The sequence below is a fragment of the Phascolarctos cinereus genome, unplaced genomic scaffold (assembly GCF_003287225.1).
Source record: "Phascolarctos cinereus isolate Bilbo 61053 unplaced genomic scaffold, phaCin_HiC Scaffold_2;HRSCAF=192, whole genome shotgun sequence".
Taxonomy (NCBI): domain Eukaryota; kingdom Metazoa; phylum Chordata; class Mammalia; order Diprotodontia; family Phascolarctidae; genus Phascolarctos; species Phascolarctos cinereus.
This window is the reverse complement of record NW_027555625.1, coordinates 340,244,371-340,270,436: the sequence shown is the minus strand read 5'-3', so window position 1 is coordinate 340,270,436 and position 26,066 is coordinate 340,244,371. Positions and strand designations below refer to the sequence as shown.

The 26,066-nt window shown below is 39.2% G+C and overlaps 1 protein-coding gene across 8 annotated transcripts in view; it reads left to right on the top strand.

Annotated features, from left to right (window-relative positions):
* Window positions 1–26,066, top strand: part of SAMD4A (sterile alpha motif domain containing 4A) — a 286,970-nt gene that overhangs the window by 116,775 nt on the left and 144,129 nt on the right. The window contains exon 1 of one of the 8 annotated variants that reach the window (XM_020991289.2): window positions 20,563–20,887. The exons of the other annotated variants lie outside the window; for them this stretch is intronic. Within the exon in view, the coding sequence (XP_020846948.1) occupies window positions 20,842–20,887 (46 nt within the window). The 5' untranslated portion in view covers window positions 20,563–20,841. Of the gene's footprint in view, window positions 1–20,562; window positions 20,888–26,066 lie in introns of those variants that run through there. 8 annotated transcript variants of the gene reach the window in all.

Below are 26,066 nucleotides of genomic sequence, written 5' to 3'. Positions count from 1 at the left end.
CTGAGAAGTGCCAGCTTCATTTCAATCTATATTGGGAGGTCCCTCCCACAGATTTGGGAGGATCTACAAAGACAAGGCTTCAATGCCCTTTATGAAGGGTTTCCTGCAGGGATAGAAATAGGAAAGAACATAAGCAAATGATTTCAACTTTTTGCAAATCCCACCTTTTGATTTAAAGCAGCATCTTTTCCATATTGCCTAAGTCTATGCTGGTGTTTATTATTAGCACGCTATATTAAGGGCTCAGGAGCTATTTATGAATCTGTTACATACTCTCTTAGGGACCAGGTTTGCCCTCCACTACCTGAGCAGAAGTCTCAATGACTTCAACAGGATTTGCTTATATTTACCCAGAGGCAGCATTTGGCTATTTCAGATATGGAACTAGAGGACCCATTTAATATATTATACAGTACTGATTATGATTTTATTATATAGTATAATATTATATAATATAATTTTATTATATAGTAATGATGATTATTATCTAGTAATGATTATGTAACAAATAGTCGTAGTTGTCACCTTAGACCAAAAGTGATCCTTCCAAAGTTAGAAAAAAATAGGCAATAAAAGTCTTTCTGGGTCCTGTGAAGAAATAAAGGCTGATTGCACTTCACATTGTATTTCATGAAAGGTATTGGCAAAGGAAACCACATACTGTTTTTACTACTTGAAGTATGGATCAGGATTCAGTTAGCCTATACTGTTGTTCAGAAGACCACTCAGTAAGTCCATTTAATCTATAACTGACTGCTGCCAAGATCATCGCTGTCTTGTTCTACCAAAGTTTTCCAACATGGGACACATACTACTACTATGCACAGATGATGAAATGTGCAGGCCTCAGAGAAGACAATAATCCCACAAGCACGGGTCACACTTTTCCCAGGATATATGTTGCCCCTTGGCAAACAAGTCTAAGAAAGAATAGCATTAATACTCCTTTCAGATCTTCATGTTGTCTAAGCCAAACTGTGAAAGTATTTCACCCTTTGTCTATCTACATAAAGAGTAGATGTCATTCATTATAAAATTTAAAAAATTTTAAACTTCAGCTTGGGTGTCTTGGTCAAGGTCATCATTGTTCTTCCAAGTTCACAACCTTGAAGTCATTCTTTGATTCTACAGTCTCTTTCATTTCCATGTAAAATTATATAAAAATTACCAAGTTGCCTTGATCTTCATAGGATCTCTTTAATCTATCCTGTTCTCTCCATTTAAAATGGCCACCATCTTTGTTCAGACTCTCCTCACTTCTCCTGGACTATTACAGTAGCTTCCTAGTTGGGCTCCCTGCCTCAAGTTTCTTCACTCTGCAATCCATCCTCTACATCAGCTGTTCTCAAAATGTGGTCCAAGGACCCCTGAGGAGTCCCCAAGACCCTTTCAGGTGGTTTGTAAAATTAAAGCTATTTTTATAATAATAGAAATGCATTTAAATTTCCAATATGGAAATTATCAAGATATAGCTCACATAATATGAGGTTCTTCAATAATTTTAAGATTGTAAAGTGGTCCTGAGACCAAAAGGTTTGAGAACCACTGCTCCACACAGCTACCTAAGGCCCAGGACTAAACACACCACCCTTCCCAAGAAGCTCCAGCCTCAATTCTCTCTCCCTGTGATGATAAAATACCAACTCCTCTGTTTGTCATTTAAAGCCTTTCGCAATCTGCTTCCAGCTGTTCTTCATACGTGACATTGCATCTTCCATCTTGGTGTATTTGCACAAGGTTGCCCCTCCAATCTGCTGTGTCCTTCCACTCTACCTTCACCTCTTAGAATTCCTGGCTTCCTTGAAAGCTCAACTCAAGTACCATTTTCTACAAGAAACCTTTTCTAATCCAATCAACTGTTCCTTCCCTGCTCTAAAATCGTTTGTATGCGTGTGTGTGTGTATATATCATATTTATTATCAGGAGAAGCCACATATAGACAAAATACTATACGCACAGATTGTATATATACTGTATGTATATGTTGTGTATATGTGGTTTCTCCTGACAAAATATAAGTTCCTTGACGGTAGGGATCAGTTGGTTTTTGTCTGACTGCATCCATGATATAACTATGGATGCGTAGTATGCATCCACAACTTAATAAATGTTTCTTGCTTGATTAAGGTTGCATAGTGGATAGAACACTGGGCATGGGGTCAGGAAGACCTGGGTTCAAATTTAGCCTCAAACACTAGCCATGTGACTCTGGGCAAGTGACTTAACTGCCTACCTGCCTGCCCAAGTTTCCTCTTTAAAAATGGAGATTAATAGTATCACCTACCTCTCAACGTTGTTGGGAGGATAAAGTGAGATAATATTCATAAAGTACTTTGCAAAACTTAAAGCACTAATATAAATGCTAATTATCATTGTTGTTGTTATTGTTATCTATTGAATCCCACCTTTCCAGATTTTTTTGAACACATGATTTCAGCTTTGCAATATAAAACTTACTTTCAAGGTTTTACAAATCAGATTTAAGGGAGAATGTCAATCCATTTCCTTTTTCTCCCACTAGTTTTCATTGTAGGTTGTCCTTAAAAGGCACCCTTGCTTTGATAAATCTTAGCTTTGAATTTGTATCCAACCACATATGTAAGAAATTGCAGTGTAATATTCTCATTCCTTTATGGAAAGAAGTAACAAACATGGGATTATGATGCCTACAGAATCATTGAGGAAACATTTAAGTTATAAATATATACAAGGTAACAAAAGGACTGCCAAGTACATTTATTTCCGTTGTAGAGAGAGGAAAGCAGTAATTTTTCTGCTCCTTGAAATTTGCTTTAGGATATAAATTTCCCTATGGGCTCCTTCAGAAAGTACCATACAACTTGATTAAAACTTGATATCTTCAGCTTTCCCAAGAGGAGGTATCATGGCTTGGCAAAAAGTCATAATATCTGGGTTCAAATAATAAATAATAGTCATAATAAGATTTGAAGTCATAATACCTGGGTTCAAATCTTGGCACTGTGACTATTTGTATGTTCTTGAGTATGTTCTGTCACCTGGCTTTGTTTCCTCGCTTGCAAAATAAGAGAGAGAGACTAGATAATGTCTAAATTTCCAACTCCAACTCAATGGTCTCATGAATGATGAGGGCTCTTCAGAACAACCAAGAACTTTGGGAACAGCATTTTAAAAGTTTTTGACTTGAAAATGTGTTGACTTGATTCAGTTAGCTCTCCTCTTCACAGAAGTACAACTGGACATAAATGATAAAATGAAGAGTATGTTGCTAAGTCCATGACAAGAAAATGCTTTTCCATTCTTATCTCAGTGATGAAAGGCAATGTGATCTAGTTGAGTGGAGAGCTGACGTGCAATCCAGAAAGACATGGGTGCCAGTCACCCTAGCACTTAACCTCTCCGTGTCCTAGGCAGCTCTCTGACTGTAAATTGCAATGAGTGTGTCAACCTCCGTTCTGAGACTCCCCTCTATCAATGAAATCACAGACCTATTCCCTGTTGCTATTACGATGATCACATGGTACGATACTTAGCACAGATGAAACAAGTGTTCATATAATAACCTGAATCACGGAGAGAGGGAGATCGTGAAAGATAATTAATCTTCTTCCATGGAGAATTACATACCTTATAATAAGTAGGGGGAAGGGGACACTTTCATTCTTACCTGAGTCCAAAATCTGAGCTTATGACACCAATTTTAAGCCCCTTTATCCTTGTGCCATCAATCTATTTAGGTTCAGAAAATTCTATAATAGAAGATGAAAAGGGAAAGCGACAGGATTCTGAAGCCAGAGATTAGTTTTAACTGTCCATACTTTGCTGTACCAGCCAAAGCCTTATGTGTTCTGCAATAATTTGTAGTAATCTTTTGCAACATTTTGGCCTTATATTCTACCTAAAACTTTGCTTTGTTTTGTTTAAATGTGCTAATGGAAGCCATTCAAAGATAAAAATTAATGAGAGTGAAAATGCTTAGGAGCTGAAGGCAGGTCATGTTTCCTCTCATGGTAATTTTTGTGATGTCAGTGGGTTTCTTGTAGAATCTTTCTCATGAATCCATTATTGTTGCAACCAAGTTACTAGGATACCAATTGTTTGGGTAACCAGTTTGGATATGCTACTAGAATCCTTTTGGGAAAATTAGGAGGAATTAATGGTTTTAACTATCTTGAGGAGAAATGAGTTTCATGAATATTTCTATTTAAGGAAAACAACTAAAAAAAAATATCAATCCCTATTACCATCCACACACACATAGTACTCTAATCTGGTTTATTCCTGAGACTGACTCATTCAGCTTTTCCCCTTGAAGTTGTCAATGTGTATGAGTGCCTGGCAAAATGGAGGGAATTAGTTTTGTGCCCAGGCTGAACATTGCTATGACTCATTCATGGCATTTTCTAGGGTTTTGTAATGGAAATCACAGTCACAAGCTACAGTTCTTACTGAGTGGATATGTGAACATTAATGATGCAAAGAGAAAGTCTCAGAAGCTACATAACTCCTCCTGTGGTTTCAGTGTCTGCTTTGTGAAATGAAGATTCTTGTTGGGTATATTATTCATCTCTCTCACCTCTACATGCCAGAAGACCACAATATTGTTTTAATTAGTCTTTTTCAGTATAGCAAAATATTGAGCTTTTGGTGAAAGGAGGAAAGCCTGGTATATGTTGGAACTGTTTAGTTAAAAGGGCATTTTTCAATGGAATCTGTCTCCTGGGTTCCCCCAATGGCATCTGGATGCTTTTAAAACCATTTCTGATGACTTCTAGCCAGTTCTCAATTCTCGATAGGAAATAGGACACAAGGAGAAAGTATTGATAATTTGAAATCTGTGGAAAATCCCAACCTTTCACTGAAACTATTAATTTTAACCTCTTTGATCACATCATGTTCCTAAGCTTCCAACGAATTGCTAAATAGATTGATTTGTTTCATTTCCTCTTTTCAGTCTCTGCATACATTGTGAGGGAAATGATTTAAAAATACTGAAATGAACAAAAGGTGGGTAACAGGAGGGAGGAAGGAAGAGTGAGACAGGAAACCTGGATGATTCAAAGATAGCCCCTGAATTGAGAAATCTCACAACACAAATGATGTAAACATTTCCCCTGAGGGTAAAATGCAGAGGATCATAGCTTACAAGTGTGTTTTTAAATGTGAGCAAGTATAAATTATAGGAAAGCCACCACCCACAAACTAAAGAATATCACACACACACACACACACACACACACACACACACACACACACACACACACACACACACGTCAAGTTTGAATCTTGGGTCTCAGTGACTACCAGATCCTGAAAGAGACCTATAGATAAACCAATGCTCCAACTTCCCTAGTGGGGTAGGATAGGAAGTAAAACATTTTATTTTGCTTTGGGTAACTATGCTCTGCCATTTCTATCCATGGACAGAATGTCAAAGGGCAAACTGATTTAGTCAGTGACTCCATATTAGAACATCTAGGAGTTTAGGAAACAATTCTAAACAATGTAGAATGTATGATGTTCCTAATAATTCCACCAACGTATTCTAATCCTGCCTTCTCTAATAATAGGTCCCTGCTATGTGCTCTTAAAACATGAGAGTTAATGTTATGAGAAATGAATTAAATAAGAACCAACCTAATCTTTTGCAAGAGTGCTAAAATACCAGTCTGCAAAAAAAGAAAATTGTTGCAATTTCCTTCTTAAACAATAGAATGGTCATGGAGACTTTAATTTTAGAATCACAAGAAATTAGGGTCTCAATTTTCACTTGTAAGGCTAAGGATCCTCAGATAAGACTTTAAAAATTAGTCCCTTTCTGTGAATATCATTTGTTTCTATCCTTTCCTTCAGGTCCTCAAAACAGTAGTCCCCATAAATCTTCGGAAGTAAGTGGTGAGGGGAAGTGTCTTATTTTCAGTTTTGATATGAGATAATTAAATGACGGCTATGTGGAGCAGTGGATAAAGTGGATAGTGGATAGCGTGCTGGGCCTGGAGTCAGGAAGACTCATTTTGCTGAGTTCAAATCTGGCCTCAGTCACTTACTAGCTGTGTGACCCTAGGCAAGTCACTTAATCCTGTTTGCCTCAGTTTCCTCATCTGTAAAATGAGCTGGAGAAGGAATTGACAAACCACTCCAGTATCTTTGCAAGAAAACCCAAAATCAGAGTCAGATGTGACTGAAAAAAAAGCAAACAACTGAACAATTTAAAGACAAAGAGATGGCGCTAGTTGTGGGAGCTTAAGTCACTTCGCCCCTCAGAGTCTCAGTCTCTTCATTTGTTAATTTTAACTTTATAGACATTCATCTCAGTAGCACCCTGCTCTGTATTTGTCTTAAAGAAAGAGGAGCACTATACTTACATACTATTTTTCTATACCAGAAAGAAACAAGATAAATGTGAGGAGAGAGACTTACATGTTTGTCTTCCTTTTGGTGTAGAAAAGTGGTGTGTAAGTGTAGCATTCTTCTTTCTCAAAAGGAATAGGGAAGCTGGGAAGAGGGGAGGGTTTGGGGGGAAAGACAATGAGTTCGGTTTGGGACATTGTGAGTTTAAGATGTCTGGGACCTTCAGCTTGAGATATCTAAAAAGCGCTTGGGGATATGAGACTATAGGTGAGCAGAGAGATTAGGGCTGGATAAGCAGACTTGAGAATCATCAGCCTAGAGATGATAATTGAATTCATGGCAGCTGATGAGATCACCAAATGAAATAATATAGCAGAAGAAGAAAAGAGGACCCGGGGTACCTATAGCTAGTGGGAGTGATCTAGATGAAGATTTAGCAAAGGAGACTGAAAAGAAGCAGGAGGAAAACCAGGAAACATAAGTTACGTAAACCTAGAGGGAAGAAGAGGGTGATTGACAGTATCAAAGACTACAGAAAGGTCAAGAAGGATGAAGAATGAGAAAAGGCCGCTAGATTTGGCAATTAAGAGTAGCTTAAATTTGGAGGCTAGGTTGTAAAGAGTTAAATGAGAAAGAGGAAAAGGAGTGGAGGTTTCTGTTGTTGACAGCCTTCTCAAGGAGTTTAGCCAGGAAAGGGAGGAAAGGTAAGAGATTAGAGCATGGGGATAGATCAACTGAGGGCTTTTTGAGGATGAGGAGGCAGGAGTGTGTTTGTAGACAGTAGGGAAGCAACCAGGAGACAGGTGGTAAGAGTGGGAATGATAGAAGAGGCAATCTGCTGGCTAGGAGGGAATGAAATGAGATCATTTGTGCACATAGAGGGTTTTGCCTTGGCAAGAAGGGCCACCTCATTATATGACATGGAAGTGAAGGAAGAGATAGTAGCAAAAGGTATCCAGGTGATGAGAAATGAGGAAAAGAGAGAGCTCTTGGCTAACAGCTTCAGTTTTTTCAGTAAAATATAAGGCAAGGGTCTCAGCTGAGAGAATGGGGGGGAGCACTTTGGGAGATTTGAGGAGAGATGTAAAGGTTTAGAAGAGCTGATGTGCTGAGTGTGAGAGTGAGTCAATTAGGGAGGTGTAAAAAGATTGCCTTAATGCAGTGAGGGCTCTGCTGAGATTACGTAACATAAATTTGTAGTGGATCCAGTCAGCATGGTTTCATTATTTTCTTCATTTGGCAGCATGTCAGTTGCAGTGAAGGCAGTGGACAGCAGGAGTAATCTAGGACTAAGGCTTGGCAGAACAAGATTAGCAACAGAATAAGGGAGCAAGAGACTTGAAAGGAGATTGTATAAAATTGAACTGGTTCATTGAAGAGTTAAGACAGGAAAAGAAGAGTGTAGCCAGTGGAGGGGTGATAGCCTCAGAAAGACTAAAGAGGGGGTCAGGGGATTGGAGAATACAAGGTTTGAGGTTGCAAGATAAAGGTAGAAGTGGAATGACTACAGACTGTGATCAGATAAGGGAATTTCAGAATTCATAAATATGGAAGTGGGTGGATTTGTGGGTGATGGTAAGATCAAAAGTATGACCACCTCTCTATAACTAATGTGAGGTGGAGGATTACATCAAGGTACCAAACCACCTTGTTTTCAATCTTGTTCATAGATATCTAATTCTTAATACATCTTTCATTGCCTTTTAGCATTTTTTAGAAAAACAGAAAGCGGTCTGTGCACCATAAGTATTTCACTTCAAGTAGAACAGCTAGGGAAGTGAAAACATTGGTCTCACTATTTCTGCCAGTTTTTCATTTGGGGAAAAAGATGCTGATCATACAATAAAACTTTATAAGAGAATGCCTGGTGAATTGACCGTAATAGTTGCCACTCATTTTTTAATAGGTCCATTTCTTGGCTGACAACTAGATTTTATTTTTATACTGTATAGTACATTAATTGAAGCTATGTGGTCATATCTCGGCACCAAGTCGAGATGATGCCTGGGATCATAATCTGGACATTTTGGGGGACCTTGTTAGTGTCGAATTTCTTTTTGGGATGGATATACTACCTCCCAAAAGAGTTAAACTCTAGTTATTTATTTAACATATTTAAATACAAATACGTTTTTAAAATTATTTGTTCTCAGAATTAAAGCATTAGATTATTGAAGGTCCACAAGCCTTGTTTTTCATTCATTGACCTTAATCAGTTTGTGATTTTTGAGGCTGAAGTGAAACAGCCATAGCAAGAAACATTCTATTATCTGATGAAGTTATTTACATTTTTATTTATCTTTCTCTTTTGAAATTTGTTGTTTTTTAGCCTAGAAAGAAACCTCATGTTTTCAATTTTTTTAATTGAAATTGCCCACAAGAGTTCTGAACTTTTGTTATGTAATGGTAATGGTATGTTCTGGGTTCTCTTAAGCCTCACCCAACACGCCTAAATTTACTCACTCATTCAAGTTAAGAAACTCGGGGTCAGAAGAATGAAGTAAAATCTCATTTTACTTCCATTTCAAAATTGGAATCTTCATTATTTTGGAGAAATTCTGGAATTTACTCTCTAGCCTTTATTAGTGTTCATATGGCCTCAGTGCCAATGACAATTCAGGGCAAAGTTCTTCAGTGCTACTCCTCCCTCTCCAGTATTTTTAAGCGTGTCTCCTTTAAACTGATACAAACTTCAAGACAGTTTGCATGACTCAAGTACTAGCTGCTCAGGACAGAAGAGAAGTGAAAGGACAGATGAAAGTATGTGCTTATATTCTCCCAGCTTCAGAAAAGCTCAGCTATCCTGTAGGGGGTGTATAGCTGGTACTTTGGGGCAGAAAGGGGGTGGAATTCACTCTGTACACCTAAATACAGTGAGTTCCAGCACTGACAAAGTTGCCTTTCCTTGGTAGTGGGGACAGGGGGATGGGGGTTAGCTAACAAGGTCTTAACTCACTGACCCTTTGGTGTATCATCTGGGGTTTAGACCTGACTAAAAAGAGGAGCTGAAATTTGCTGGTTAATCCGGAAACACAATGGCTCAGGGCAGTGTAACACTGAAAGAGCTGTAACACTCTTCTTTAGAAGAAACAGCTCCAGTAGCAGAAGGTACCAACAAACATGTTAGACAAATAGAAAATCACAGCTTTGGAGGCAGAAAGAAGCGGTGACGAGTAAAGCTTCAGTCATTGAAATCCACTGAAGGCACAGGGTAGGGTAGCACTGACAAGGTTTCTCTGGGACTACCACACTAAAGGGAGGCAGTGAGAAGGGGAGGCAAGAAGCAAGACCTACGCAGTTGCCAGGAGACAGCACCATGAGAACTGTCTAGAAAGGTGTTTCAGCTGTGATGCAAATTTCCTTCCTTTTGAAGGAAGAGTTGTTCCCGTTCTCATGAGTGCAAACTTGGTGAAATCCTCACAATTTCTCCAGCCCTGAGCTTCTTTCTATTCCCTAGTAATCTTCACACTAAGCCCCTGTGTTGCACCACCTCTAACCCAGAAGTCCAATTTCTTTTGATTGCTGAGACTTTGCATTTCTAGCATGACCTACACACCCCAATGCCATTCTCCAGTCATCTTCACACCATGCTACTATGAGCAGACACCTCCTTTTCTCTCCTCCCTCCCCCCAGTGCCTAGTTCTGGGAACAGTAATCAAATTAATACTATCATTCCTGGAAAGGATCAATAAATTATTTTATGACTCTACTTTGACAACTTTGGGATTTTCCTGACCAAAACAGTCCCCTAAATGTGTTGCCTTCCCTAATCTGAATGTTAAATTCCTTGAGTGCAAGGATTACCTTTGTTGTTGTTCAGTCATTTTTCAGTCACTTCTGACTCTTCATGATCCCATTTGGATTTTTCTTGGCAAAGATACTGGAGTGGTTTGACATTTCCTTTCCCAGCTCATTTTACAGAAAAGGAAACTTAAGGCAAGCAGGGTTAAATGACTTAGTCAGGGTCACACAGCTAGTGAGGTCTGAGGCTGGATTTGAACTCAAGTCTTCCTGACTCCAGGCCCAACACTACATTCACTTAGTCATCTAGCTGCCTCAGGAATTATCTTTTTCTATTTTTATTCTAGTAGTTAGCACAGTCTGGCACATGATAAATACTTAACAAATGCTTTTTCATTCATTCACTCATCAACTCTGTAGTCCATGAGAACGAATAACCGCTTATATATGTGGGGGTCTGAGAATGACTTTCTTGCTTTATTTTCTCCTACTTTGCCATTCCATATTTAAATGATTAACTATTTGATGCAAATCATTCACTATTTGATTCATAGGTGTGTCCCCTTGAGTGTCCTCTCCCCCTCAGTATATCAGAGCTCTAGGCTCAAGTGGGTACTAGGTTCAGCTAAGGGGAGAGCCTGGCCTTTGAAAAGAGAATTCGAGCTCTTTCTCATTGTAATGATTCTTTATAGTCCTACTTTGGAGTACCAGGGGAAATCACCTAAAGTTTAGGTTTGTTTCATATCTAGGGTTTCCCTAAAATGAAGTAGAAAGGCACTCAATGTCAATGTAGATCAAATATAGGATAGTTATTTATTCCATACGAATGAAAGAAATGCTTAAAATACAAAAGCCTTATAAGACTAATTTAAAATGACAAAGTAACCCATAACCCCTCTTATACAGTCTTAGGAAGTTGATACTTAGAACATCAAAACGTGAAACATTTTGTTGGATTACTAAACTGTCATTTTGCCTTGCCCTTAGCTCTGTACTACACAGACAACTCCTTCAAGATTCATGTTTTATGACAATTCATAGCTTAGGTCATCATCTCTGAGGAAAGTGAAATTGCAAAAAAAAGGGAAAAAGATCCTGAGCTAGTCAGCCCTGAGCTACATGCCTCTGGAACTCATGAGGTTGCCTCAAAGACATAAAATGTCCATCTCAGCATCACTTTTCAGTCGCAGATGCTCAGAGAAAGAAACACAAAGCAGAAGAGGCATCCAGAGCCTTGAGATCCCTACATAGGCTCATGTGGACGAGCGCATACTCTAGTTGACGTGTGGGAGCAGCTGCCATAGGTGTTGAATTTCCCTCATAGAGAATCTGCATAGAGTCCCCACTTGCTTGGCAAATGAACAGGAAGAGAAAGAGAGGTAGAGCAGAAGTTCTCTCTCCTTTTAAAGTATTTTAATAAAGCTTTTCCTAGCTCAGGGGCTGAGCTTCATTTGATACATCGTTCTCTCTCTATTGCCAACATAGGTTCCAAGGGATTACAGAATTGCCCCAAAGTGCCAAGTCCTTCAGTTCTGAGCCAGGACACATGTGGTCTGCTGGAAGTGTCCAGGGGAGCTCATCTCATCTCCTCACATACCCCCATGGGACTTGCTATAGCCAGAGTACATGAGGGTGGGGGTTAATTACAATTACTCTCATTATATAATTGACTTCACTGCCAGACACTCTAGTTGAATATTCAGCCTGGAAAACACACTTGAAATTTTCTTCTTATTGGTAGTTATATCATGGCATAGTCAAATGGAAAGACAGAAAATCAGTGAGCTCTAGGAATCAGGAGATTTGGATTAAGACACTTTTTACCACTATGACTTTGGCTGAGTCATTATGCCTCCATTTTCTTTTTTCCATTGAGGAGGTCTCTACGGTCTCTTCAACTTCTAACTGTTTCTTGATGTTAGCTCTTTGTGGTCATCAGATACTCAGGTATCCGAGATTACCTGTTCTGGATGAAAGGGACTAAATGTCAGTCATAGCTGAACAGCTGAGAAATATTCAAGTAGATTATTCTCGGTGGAGAATAATCATGTGCTGAGCTGTTGAAGCATAAATAGCATAAATATAAATGGAGACTATGCTACTGCTCTACTAGGGAAATAGGTCAGTTCAGTTTTAAAGGTTCCCAATAAAATACATTTAAAAGATAAGCCTTACATATCATCTGATAGAGTGGAAGGAACATGGGATTTGGAGTCAGAGAACCTGGTTTCAAATTCTGTTTTCGTCTCTTCCTGTCAATGTACAAGTCACTTGGTCTCTTTGGGCCTCAGTTTCCTCATCTGTAATATGAAGGGGTTGGACTAGATGGTTTCTTAAGGTCCCTTCCAGCTCTGAAACATGATTGCATGGTTCTACATGCTTTTGTTCAGTCTTTTTTCAGTCATGTCCTACTCTCTTGTGACCCCATTTTGGGGTTTTCTTGGTGAAGATGCCAGACTGGTTTGCCATTTCCTTCCCTAGCTCATTTTACAATGAGGAAGCTGAGCCTAAACAGGGTTAAATGACTTGCCCAGGGTCACACAGCTACTAAGTGTCTGAGACCCGATTTGAACTCATGAAGATGAATTTTCCCGACTTCAGGCCTGGCACTCTATCCACTGTGCCAGGTAACTACCCCCATGTTTCTAAATGTAGATGTTCAACAGATAACGTATTTGAATAAATGAACATGCAAACAAGGAAATAAAAAGTAGACTTAATATAGTGTACTCTATTGAACACTTTGTCTCGCATGGTCCTACTTTTGTCTATCGCCAGTATCGCTATGATTCTTTGGACCTTTTTAGTACACTCATTTGCATATCTCAGGTAGCAGTTCCCAGTCTTGGTCTTGAATCTTGAAAATATGTTCTAATAGCCAGTATTTACATAGCACTCTGAAGATTTAAAAATGAATCTCATTTTATCCTCTGACCTATAGTTGTTGTTGTCCTTTGTTTTCAAAGAGGACTAAAATGACATCACTAAGCTAGAGTCAAGTGTGTCCGACTGTGGTGGATCAGACCAATATGAGCTCAGAATGTTCTACCGGAGGTCGGGCACAAATAGTGAACTTGTGTTTCTCGTAAGCTGTTCAATTCTGCTTTGCTCATAGAGCACAACACCTTCTCTAATGTGGGCATGCCATGCTGAACTGTCCTGTGCCAGTGTCTCCCATGTTACACAGTCGATCCCAAAGTTCTTAAGAGAGACCTTGAGAGTGTCCTTGTATGGCTTCTTCTGACCACCATGTGAAAACTTGCCCTGTGTGAGTTCTCCATAAAATAGTCTTTTTGGCAAGCGTAAGTTTTGCCTTCAAGTGACCAGCCCATCGGAGTTGCACTCTCTAAAGCAGAGTTTGAATGCTTAGCAGTTTAGTTTGAGAAAGGACCTCAGAACCTGGTATCTTATCCTGCCACGTGATCTTCAGACTCTTCCTAAGACAATTCAGATGGAAGCGATTCAGTTTTCTGGCATGGCACTGGTATACTGTCCAGGTTTCACAGGCATACTACAGTGAGGTCAACACAACAGCTTTATGGACCTTCAGTTTGATAGTCAGTCTAATACCTCATCTCTCCCATACTTTCATTCGAAGCCTCACAAACACTGAGCTAGCTCTGGCAATGTGTTCGTCATCCTCATTATCAATATGTACATCCCTGGAAAGTACAAAGATACACAGCCAGTAAGTGGCTGGGCTTGGGCTTTCCGGCTCCACTTTCTAATTTTCTCTACATTACACTCTGCCTTTCACTTTGGGATTTACAGCATATAGACCAGTAAAAAAAAAGGCACTTTTCTTGGGTTAGCATTATCTCTGAATATTAAAGAGGTTGTGCCTAATTCTTAGATGATCTTGGCCTAAAAATTAAGACAAGAGCCCCCTATTGATATGAAATAAACTTCGGAGGCAAAGGTTGTGCCAGGATTCAGACAGAGACCTTCAATTCTCCATTCTGGTCAAATGATATCATGATGAGTAGCAATCATATTTTAAGTGCCGCACGAACATGAATAGGTCCCAAATTCTTTTTAGAGCCTGATGAGAGAAACTGAGGAAGGCAGCAAACTAAAAAAAAAAAAAAGCAACAAATCAAAGGCCAGGGAGAAAGCTCTTCATTTTTATTTTTAAAAAGAATAGTCTTCTAATGTATATTACTTCCTAGTTTGATTTCTCTCAGCCTCTCCACTATATCCTTACTTATAGTTGTGCTTACAAATTAAAAAACACTTGTGCAGAGCCTGATTCCTGTCTATCTGCTTTTAAAAAAAGATGTCATTGTTTTTCTATCAAATAATTTAGATTACTTCCTCATGTCTGCTTGCTTGACTGAGAAAGGGTACATGATTGAAAGACAGCTTTTATAAAGGACTTTTGCAATAAATAAATTGGGCCCATAAGAAATTGGCTTTTTGTGCTTCAGGCCAAAGAATTTTTCCAACCTGCTGACTGACACAAAAGTGAGTGGGAGGTGTCATACTGAGGAGCCTATTATTTTATTAAGTAAAGGATATTAGGATATTCTATATGGTTTTACCTCAGCTAGTAGATTTAGTGACTCACAGAATAGGGATTTTTTTCAATGTTTCAACTCCAAGTAGAAACTAAAATAGAAAAAAGGGATTCCAAAGCCTGTTAGCCACTGGCTCAGATACTATTAGAAAATTTGAGAGGCCAAGAAAAGGGAGAAAGTAGGAGTTTTTTAAGATATGCCTGGTTTTAATTCTTGATGAATCTTTTTGTTTTACCAATAATAAGTAAAGAACTTTTTGCCAGTCAGACATTGTGCTAAGTGCTGGGATACAAAGAATGTCAAACAAATGGCTGGAAGCAAGTTCGGTAGGATAGCTTGCTCTGGGTCTGGAGTCAGGAAAACTTGACTTCAAATCCAGTCTCAGAAGCTTACTAGCTATGTGACCTTGGACAAGTCATTTAACCTCTGCCTTAGTTCATTTAAATGCAAAATAGGGACAATAATAGCACCTATCTTTCATAGACTGTTATCATTGAGTCATTTCTAACTCTCCATGACCCCATTTGGGATTTTCTTGGCAAAATCTGGAGCAGTTTGGCATTTCCTTTTCCAGATGAAGAACTGAGGCAGACAGGGTTAAGTGACTTCCCCAGGGTCATACAGCTAGTAGATTTGAATGTCTGAGGCCAGATTTGAACTCTTAAGGATGAGTCTTCCTGATTCCAAGCCCAGTATTCTATCCACTGTGCCACCTAGCTGTCCCACCTTCCACAGATGTGAAGTTCAAATGTGATTAATATAACATACAGGTCACATGGTAGGTGCAAAATAAACGCTTGTTTTAAAAACAAATATAAAACTGTCCTTTCTCTCAAAGAGTTCATAGTCTAATGTGGGAGACAACATGTAAATAACTATGTACAAATAGAATATATATGCACACAAAAATATAACTACATATTAATATTTATAGATTACTATTTGTATGGTAAATTGAAGATAATGTTAGAGGGAAGGCATTAAAATTAAAGACTTCCTAGGAAGTAAATTACCCAGTAGAAAAGAAGGAATTCTTTTCATGGTACCCCCAAAAGGACTACTGATTTAGCAAATAAAAGTATGTACCATTCATAGAAAAGTTCAACAGTTTATGTGTCAATATTTACTAGGTTAATGACTCTTAAAATGGTACCCTGAAGGAGTCAGTTCACCTTCAGAGGGAAAGCAATTGAATCTTTTAGCACTCACTTATGGGACTGGGCCATATCTAATTCAAAGTGTTTGTTTGTTTTAATCAAAATTCACATGGGGAATACAAAAAAAAAACCTATCCTAAAGCATCCATACTTTAAAATGGAGAATTGAGCGAACAGTCCAGCAAACTTGGTTTAGCTTTCATTGCTACAGACATTAAAATACTCTTCCTTCCTGACCTCCGTACTGATTGCTACATGAGTATATTGCAAATTATAAGTAGCTCTGAGTGCCCCAAGAGAGACTGATTGCTGTGCCCTATCATGCAGTTAGTCATTCATTGCAATTAACCATTTTGCCACAGAAAACCAAAAAAAAAAAAGGTAAAAAGATCTCAGTTAAGATGCTTCACAGATGTTACCTTTATGTTCAAGCAGTTCTCAATTGCAGCCATGCACAGCTGTTCAGCTGGTACTGGGGTTGGTGGAATAAGAAATTGGGTAAAATGCCATTTATTTTTCTTTACTAGCCTCTTTCTCTTATACTAGTAGTTATGTAAAGCAGCAGGCTCACTCCCTGAGTCTATTTGAGGAAAATGCCTTTGTGAAGGAGAAATTCATGTCTCTCAAATTCTCCTTCTCCCTATGAGACCTCAGAGGATAATTTTGGAGAAAACATATACAGACTACATCAGGAATAACAGTGTCTTCAATTCTAGGCACCACATTTTTAGAGTGACGTTCAGTGTATCCAGAATGGTGCAGCTGGAATGGCAAGGGGCCTGAAAACCAGGATATAAAAGGAATCATTGAAAGAAATAAAGTTGTATAACCTGGAAAAGAAGAGATTAGTGATGGGGGCAGGTGGGGAGGACATGGTAATTTTTTTCAGATATTTAAAGAGCTGCCATGTTGGAGAGGAATTACTTTTTTTTTCCTGCATTACTCCACAGAGCAGAACTAGGACCAGTTGATAAATAAGGAGGGACTTTCTAACAGTGACCCTCACAGAATTTTGGAGGAATCCCTAAGGTCAAAAGGTATTTAGTGGTAGAATAAAGTCTAGAACCCAGGTATTCTAACTCAATCCATTGTTCTTGCCACTGCTTCCCTTGCTACTTTGCAAAATATACTAAGTAGAAGCTGTCAGAAGCTGAATATAAAAGAATTTCTATATTAGATAGAAAGTTGGAATGAAACAAAAACAAATAAGTTACTTGCATTTAAATAGCACTATATGAGAAGCAAAGTATATTGGTAGTCAGTCAGTCAGTCAAGAAACGTTTATTAAGCACCTTCTATGCGCCAGGGATTGTGCTAAGTGCTTGGGGATACAAAAGATGGCAAAAGAAAGTCCTGTTCTGAATGAACTCACAATCTAGTCGGGTGTACCACATTCGAATTATGTACAAATAAGCTATAAATTTGAAATAATCAACAGAAGGAAGGCAACATAATAAAGAGGGATTGGGAAAAGCCTCCTATAGAAGATAGCATTTTAGTTGGGACTTGAAAGAAGCCAGGGAAGCCAGGAGATGGAGCTGAGAAAGGAGAGCATTCCGGACATGAGGGACAGCCAATGAAAATGCCCAGAGTTGGGACATGGTGCATTTTGCTCGAGGAATAGCAAGGAAGCCCATACAGAGTATGTGTTGGGGTCAGGGTGGGGAGTAAGGTGGTTTAAGGTATGAGAAAATTGAGGGTTATGACACTTCCATTGGTAAATAAAGCCTGGGTTCAAACTCCTCCTTTTGCTATATACTAACTGTTAAGCCTCTGGGCAAATCACTTATCCTATATGTGCCACAGAACTACAAATTACGGGTGAATTATTGGTCTGTATCAATGGAATGTTTTTCTACACCAGAAGTTAGGTGACAGGATAAAGTCACAAGTCAAGTCCAAACCTCCCCCACCTCCCAAAACTACCACATTACATATGCCATATGCCATTAATCCACACAACAACCTTGTGAGTATAGTCTTATTATCCATATTTTACAAATGAAGAAAATGAATCCCAAGAATTAAATGACTTGGCTAAATTAACATAGCTTAGTGGTGGATCTGGGATTATCTTCAGTTACATGAAAGAAGGAAAAAGTGGGAAACAGGAATTAAAATTGTACGTCTCCTAATCAGGAAATACTAACTTGCTTGAAAATGGACAAATAATAGTTCATGTTTCTATACTATTTTAGTTTTAGCAAAGCACTTTTCTCACTACGGTCTTATGAGGTAGGTTGTGTAAGTATGATTATCTTTATTTTGCTGATGAAGAGTTTAAGACTCAGACTTTCTGATGGCCAACGTTGTCAGAACCAGGGCTGGACCCCAGGTCATCTGGCTCCAATGTCAGCATTCTTCATTGATGCTTTAGAGTAGTGGTGTCCATTCAAAAAAGTTAGGAGGGCTGCATATTGACTTAGAAAAACACATATTAACATTATCTAGGTTCTGTTGTAGCTTTATTTTGTTAAATATCTCCCAATTCCATTTTGGCCACATATTTGACACCTCTGCTTTGGTCTATAGAGCTCACTGCATCCAGAGCTAATAAGGGACATTGGGAATAAAACTCATGAATATATTGTGTGTATCTTGAAAAAAACCTCTTATCTCACTTGCAGAAAACTTTCTTATAGTGTAGCTCTCTAGTGAGGTGAGAAGTCCAGAACCTTCTTATTGGAACTACTCACCAAATTCTCTTGTGCATGCTTGCTTCTCCTATGCAAAATGGGTGGCATTCACTGTTTCTCATTCAGACACCAGCTCTAGATGAGATTTTGCTGATTTCAGGTAAATATGGGTGGTTTTTCTTGAGAGCTTTGTGTGTATATGTGGGTCAAGCATGGGCACATGCATATTTATGTGAATGTATATATATATGAACATTGAACATGGGGATGGCAATACAATTAACTTCATTCTATATCATTGGATTTCTATTTTATTAGTTTGAATAGTCTAGCTAGATAACAGTCCCTTTTGCAGTATTATAGAGTGAACTTTTAATTGTGGGTGATTTCATTCTGCCCCTTTTATGTTGAAGCCAGGGGCTTGCGTCATACAACAGTAAATTTGGACAGATTTTATTTGCATGTGAATCATAGCTTTTCCAGATGAATGTCACTTACTTGGAATTTTTGTCTGACTTTGTTTTTGTTTTTGTCTCTTGGGGTTTTTCCATTGGGTTCTTTGGCTAACCAGAAAAAAAAAAGATTTTTTTGAGGAAAAGTTCAATCTGACTAGAGCAGGGTTTGAATTGGCAACTAAAAAAGGAGAATGTTATGAATGTGGAAAAAAAAAAAGAAAACAGATGCTTTATTTTGCTTTGAGGGAGGGACTGAGGCCAAGTCAAATTGAGAGCTCTAATTTAGGAATGGTGTTATTACAGGTCATTGGGAGTCAGTTACTAGCTAAATCGGGAGGCCATAGTCACATGAAGAAGCAGCAAAGACAGATCACATGGTGTCAATCCAGGATATCTTGTAGATTGAAGCTTTATTTTATTTACTACATAGTCAAAATGCAATTGGTTTTAAATTGAAAAATGTAACTAGCTTATCGGAAGGTTATTGTTTCTCACCCCTGTCCATTAGGGTTTCTCACAGCTAGTTTGTGCATATACTGGTTCTTCCGATACGTGCAGCTCCAGTGGCATTATTCTGGTGCTGGAATCTGTTTAGTGTTAAGTGGTTTAAACCATCTGCCAACTGCTGCATATCAATACCTCACATATCCTTATCTCATTCGGAGGGGTTTCCTCACCTGAAAGGACTTTTCCATAGTGGAGTCCAGGTGTTCACATACCTTAAAAGCAAACAAACAAATGATGGACTCCATTTATTACATTATCTTCCAATTCTCCCAGAGCATTTACTTAAAAAAAAAATCTGCTGCAGAATAGCAATGACAGAATAATGTTTCTTGCCACACCACAAGAGGCTGTGAACAAAATGTTCCTACTGAAAACACTGCAGACTTCTGGCCTTCTTGTCCAAGCTGGGGACTGACCATGAAAGGCAGTGGCAAGTGCCTGCTTTTTCCTTTAAGAAACAGAGTCAAGTTTCTGGTTCATATGAAGTCCCAGGTAGTAGTGCCCCACTTTATCTTTTTTTTCTTCTCTGTCTCTCTCTCTCTCCCCTCCCTTTCTTCCCTCCCTTACTCTTCCTTCTTTCCCATCTTCTTAAATAAAGGAATGTAGAAAAAAAAGAAAAAATAAATAAATTCAGTAAACCCAATTAAGGCCTAGCCAAGTTAGTACTCATTGCTAGCCCTAGAGAGAGGGGTCAAATTCTATAAGGGTCACAGTTAGTAGGTCTGTGACATAGATAGTTCATGTGGTGTTGCCTAAGGCATGAGAACAAGCAATGCTTGTTATCAAGGTTAGGAATAGAAGGCGTATGGAAACTTTCTAAAAAAAGGCAGCATGGTCCACTGGACTCTTCAGGACTAGTTAGTTATCTGCCAGGAGACTTGGGTTTAATTCCTGGCTCCACTACCAAATTGTTGGGTGATCTTGGGCAAGTCATTCAGTTTCTCTGTGTCTCTCAGTTTTCCTTATCTGGTAGATAAATGGTGTTGATGATTTTGCCCTATGAAATCTACTAAAGTAAAATACAAATGACTTAAAGAGAGTATCTGTCTCTTTAATGAATCAGATGCGAAGTGTTTCCAGCTGATTAGAGAAATAAAAGGTGCCATAGGAGCGATGTGCATAGACCTCTGTATCTTTGCTGGCCATTGCTCTCCTCTGAGTCATCCACCATCCTCTGACATCACAATCCCCCTCCCACCCACTCAACAATGGGGAGCTATGCTCAGAGGACACCAAGGGAGGGAAGAAAAAGAGGAGGGCAAAGTGGAGAGGGAGGAGATGGAGTAATCCCTTACGTTAGAATTCCATCAACCCACAGATTTTTCACTTACCATCTGATTCAACTGTAATGTGTTCAGCTCCATATGACCTGGGCAGCTTCTGTATCCTCCCTCAAAGATTCAGCAAAATATTATGGTCCCGGAACCCGAGATAATTTCAATACTGTTGCTGAATATCTCGCAGTGCTGCGTCTTCAGACCTCTGAATTGATGCTGGATGCTAACTTCTTCAGCAAACTGCCATCAGGAACAACCAATTAGAGGTAATGTTCTGGCAGCTTAGCTCAGGGCTTTTCTGGCTATTCATACAGGGACTTAGAGCTGGAAGTGATCTTAGAAATCATTCTGGTCCAGCCACTTAATTTTACACATGAGGAATCATGGTCTTCAAAAAAAAAAAAAGTGAAGTGACTTCCTCAAGATATTCTCAGGACATCTTTCCTGTGTGTTTGGAGGTTTTTAGAATATGTTGTTCCCAAGGGTTTTGTTTTGTTTTGGTTTTGGTTTATGGTAGGGGCAGGGTGGGGATTTGTATGTGTCTTCTATGTTGCTGAAAGATCATGTAAAGCTAAAATGCAAACTAGGTCAATAAAACACATTTTTTGCTTCTTCATGTGCTTCTAAAGTGTAAAACAGGCAAAACTGTGCCTTCAGGTTTGCCAAAAGATGGGATACTTGTACCAGTCAGTCAGTAAACATTTATTAAGTTCCTACTGCCAGTCACTGTGTGCTATGTGCCAGGCATTGTGCTAAGTGTTTGGGATAGATACAAAGAAAGGCAAAAAACAGTAACTGCTCTCAAGGAGCTCACAGTCTAAAGGGAGAGACAACATGCAAGCAACCATATACAAATGGATGCGTGCAGGATAAATTGGAGATAATCAACAGAGGGAACGTGTTAGAATTAAGAGGGATTGGGAAAGACTTCTTACAAAAGGTGGTATTTTTAGTAGGACCTGAGGAAGCCAGGGAAGCCAGGAGGCAGAGATGAAGAGGAAAAACATTACAGGCATGAGGAGTAGCCAGTTAAATCCCCAGAGCTGGGAGAATAAAGTGTCTTTTTTTTTTTTTGAGGAACAGCAAGGAGGCCAGTGTCACTGAATTGAAGAGTGTATGGTAGGATGGTAAAATGTGAGAAGACCGGAAAGATAGGGGGCAAGGGTATTTTGTATTTGATCCTGGAGGTGATGGGAGCCACTGGAATTCATTGAATAGGGGAACGATAGGGTCAGAGACCTGTGTTTTAGGAAGATCTCTGGATTGGAGGGAGACTTGTGGTAACCTGCAGACCCAGGAGCAGACTATTGTAGTAGTCCTGGCATGAGGTGATGAGGGTTCTGCAGCAGGGTGGTAGCAGTGGCAAAGGAGAAAATGGAGCAAATATGAAAGGTAAATATGAAGGTAAAATTGACAGGTCTTGGCAACAGATTAGATATATGGGGAGTTGAGAGATAGTGAGGAGTTAAGGATAACACTTAGGTTATAAGTCTGAGTAACAGGGAAGATGATGATGATGATGATAACCTCTAAAATAAAAGGGAAGTTAGGAAGAGGGAGGATTTGGGGAAATAGATAATGAGTTCAGTTTTGAACATGCTGATTTTAAGATACCTTATGGACATCCAGCTTGAAATATCCAATATCAAGTTGGATGATGTAAGTAAGTAAGGAGATGCAAGACTGGAGGTCAGCAGAGAGGGAGGTTAGAGCCAGATAAGCAGATTTGAGAATCATCAGTATAGAGAAGATAATTGAATCCATGGCAGCTGATGAGATCACCAAGTGAAATAATACAGAGGGAGAAGAGAAAAGGGCCCAGGACAGAGCCCTGTGGGACGCTCATATTTAGCAGGTGTGACCCGGATGAAGATTTTGCAAAGGAGACTGAGCAGGAGCAGTCATATAGGTAGGAAGAGAACCAGGCTAGAGTGTAGTATCATGAAAACCTAGAGAGAAGGGAGTATCAAAGAGAAGATGGTGATTGACAGTGTCAGAGGCTGCAGAGAGAGGGAGAGAAGGATGAAGATTGAGAGAAGGCTATTAGATTTGGCAATTAGGAGATTAATGATCATTTAATTAATGGTAACAATTTCAGTTGAATGATGAGATCAGAAGCCAGACTGTAGAGAGTTAAGAAGAAAATGAGAGGAAAGGAAAGGGAGGTACCTATTACCAGGAAAGTCAGAAGTCTCAGAGAAACAAGACTTTCCTAGTAAGCCTATATTGTTCTGTTAGCAGCCACCTCTGGGGCCTAAGGTAAAAGTCATAGAAAGAAGTCTTGGAGTGATGGAATCACAGAATGTCAATCTTTGGAAGGACCTCAAAGGCACACCCTGAAAGTATTCATCAAGTCTTTATTTCAATATCTCCAGGGAGGGGAAAGCCCACTGCTTGCCTCAGAAGCCTATCCTACCATTTGATGCCTCTGTTTTAAAGGAAAATGTCCCCTCTCATCAAACCCAAATTTGCCTTTTTTGTAATTTTCTCCCATTGTTCCTAGGTCCCCTCTCTGGAGCTAAGCAGAAAAAGGTCTACTACCCCTGCTCTGATAACCCTTCCAATATTTGTTCATAGCTATCCTACCCCTCCTAAGTCTTTTTTCTAGGCTTTAACCAGTTCCTTCACCTACTCATCATTATGGCATACTCTCAAGGTCCATTCACTATCCTTTCTGCCCTCCTCTGGGTTCTCTCTAATTTATCAAAAAATTTCCTAAAATGTAGCACTTAGAACTGAACATACCGTACTCCAGATGTGATCTGAGTGAATTGAGTCTGGGATGTACTATAAGCTCTGATACTAGTGGTAAGATATGGCCAAGTCACTTAAATTTAGTCTCTCCATTTGTATAATAGGGGATAATAATACTCACATTCATGCTTCATTAGGTTGTTGTGAAGAAAGTGTACTCAGCAAACTACAAAGTGCTAAATTTTTTTTTTTTATTACACCACTCTGCTTTTATAAGTGGAGGTGGTGTGAGGTTCCCTCAGCAGTTCAGCTGATATAATCACAGAATGAAGCTATTCAAGATAAGATTTTAATGTGTAAAAGATATGTATCTATATCAGGTGAGCCCTTTATGAGGTATGCATTTCTTTGGTTGGATGAAGAAAGGAATAGCAAGGTAGCCATGCCTCTTGGGGATTTAAATACCTGGATAAATTTCAGTAATTCAGTTGCAGGAAGCAACTGAGTCCATGCTACAGAGCCTTTTCGGAGGAAGACCCTGCAGTAGGGAAGAAGGGTCTTTTTCTCTTCCATTAACCACATCGTCAGACCCATTAGAACGATGGGAGAAAACACATCTAGCCTGAATCAGAGACACACAAAGATGTGAGAGACAGATATGGGATTGGGGAGACCCAACAGAAGAAGGAGGACTTCCCTTGTGGCAGAAAGGAATGGTACGGTATAGCTGTGGACTCCTCCAGAAAGGAGCATACCCTGGGAGCCCAGCTGAATACCCCACCTAACAAAGACACTGCACCCAGGAAGCTGCATTAGAACACTACAAAGCAAGAAAGGACTTAGGTCATGTGGTACTAGGAGCTGTGAGTTCCATATCCTTTGCCACACATGTTTCATCCTGTGTTAATGAAGGTACTCTGAAGTTTGAGCCTGCACTTCCCATGGATGCAATATTTGTGAGGGAGTATACCGTACTAGATTTATTTGGGGAATATTTTGTAGCAACTGTTCTTAGTAAATGCCTTTGCTAAGAACTATTTAAGTCCTCTGATAGGTTGTATGTCCCAGTACTAATGGTTCTAATCTCTTCATAGATTTAATCTGAGAGCTCTGTGGATGATGCCCCTCCCTCCATCTTTCATCACTCCCTCTCTCTGACTCCAACCATTTCTCACTCTTATCGAACTCCTTCCTCTTTTCTAGGCTGATTCTCCTTAGCCCCTTTGAAATAGATAATAAAGGTCTATGCCTAATTCTTGCCTGTGTAGTAGCAGCAGCTAATCTCACCCTAACTAATGACAGAGTATGAGATCATTAGAAAATAATGACAAAATTAATTCAGAAACATTTTTCCAGAAACATTTTTGTGAACCAAACTATTGGAAATTCTTATTAAAACACTTTATTTTGACCAAGCACAAATTATCATGGCAAGAGGGAAAATAAATGACTTTATAGAACAAAATTTTCTTAGTGGGGTAAAAAAATCATAGAGACAGAGCCAGAGGGCACAGCCATTTTATGCAAAGGAGAACAAACCTCACAACAACTCTGTGAGGTAGGTACTATTATGATCTTCATTTTACAGTAGAGAAAACTGAGGCAGACAGCAGTTAAGTGATTTGCCCATGGTCACAGAATTTAGTATCTGAGGTCGAATTTGAATTCAGGGTCTTCCTGACCCCAGGCCCAGTACTCTTCTCTATTGCCACCTAGCTGCAGATACTCAAGTCAGTGAGTATGTATATGCCGGGCCCTGTGCTAAGTGCACAGGATTTGTATGGCCAGTGAAAGGACTTTGTACTCATCCTTATGCCTATTTAATTTTCTTGAGTCCTAAAGAGAGTAGGTGGTGGCAATATGAAAGTGTTTTTCATTATTTTAGAATTCTGAACTTTAAAGTTTTGGATATTCAAGAAGGTCCCTTAGTCTCTAGGTATGATATAGAGCTCTGGGCTGAGTTATTTTGCAATTCAACAGATGCTTCAGAAAACACATTGTATAGCAGATAGAATGTAGAATTTAGAGTTAGGATAATAAGCCCTGCCTCTGAGTGAATTACTTAACTGGATCAGATAAGAATAGATTTACACACACACACACACACACACACACACACACACACACACACACATACATATATTATATTTACATGTATGTATATAGATATAGATATAATCTATTGTTATTTGACTCAAACTTTAGAGTACCATTTCAATGTCAGTTATTATTACACTACAATGCAAAGGTCTCTAGATGATCAGATGACACTGAAGTCATACCTGGTTGGTTGTAGCCCATCTCACTTGAATTTTTAAAATGGGGCTTTTGAGACAGCTAGGTGGCACAGTGGATAGAGCAACAGCCCTGAAGTCAGGAGGACCTGAGTTCAAATCCGGCCTCAGACCAAACCCTTGACACTTACTAGCTGTGTGACCCTGGGCAAGTCACTTAACCCCAAATTGCCTAAAAAGTAAAAAAAAAAAATTTTAAATAAAATGAGGCTTTCTTGGAGACTGTCTCCAGCATTTCAGGCTCATAGGTACCTATGCCCTAGACACTCAATTAAGAAACCCTTTGCTATCAAGCCCCTCACCTTTTTACTCTGGACTCATCATCCCCACCATTCTATGAGGCTTGAAGGAAACAAAAGCTGTACTTCCCCACAGATTGGGGACCTCTGCTCTGAAGCAGTAACTGTTACACTAGGAAGCTAGGTGACAGGCACTAAGCTGCAGATATCAGGAGAGA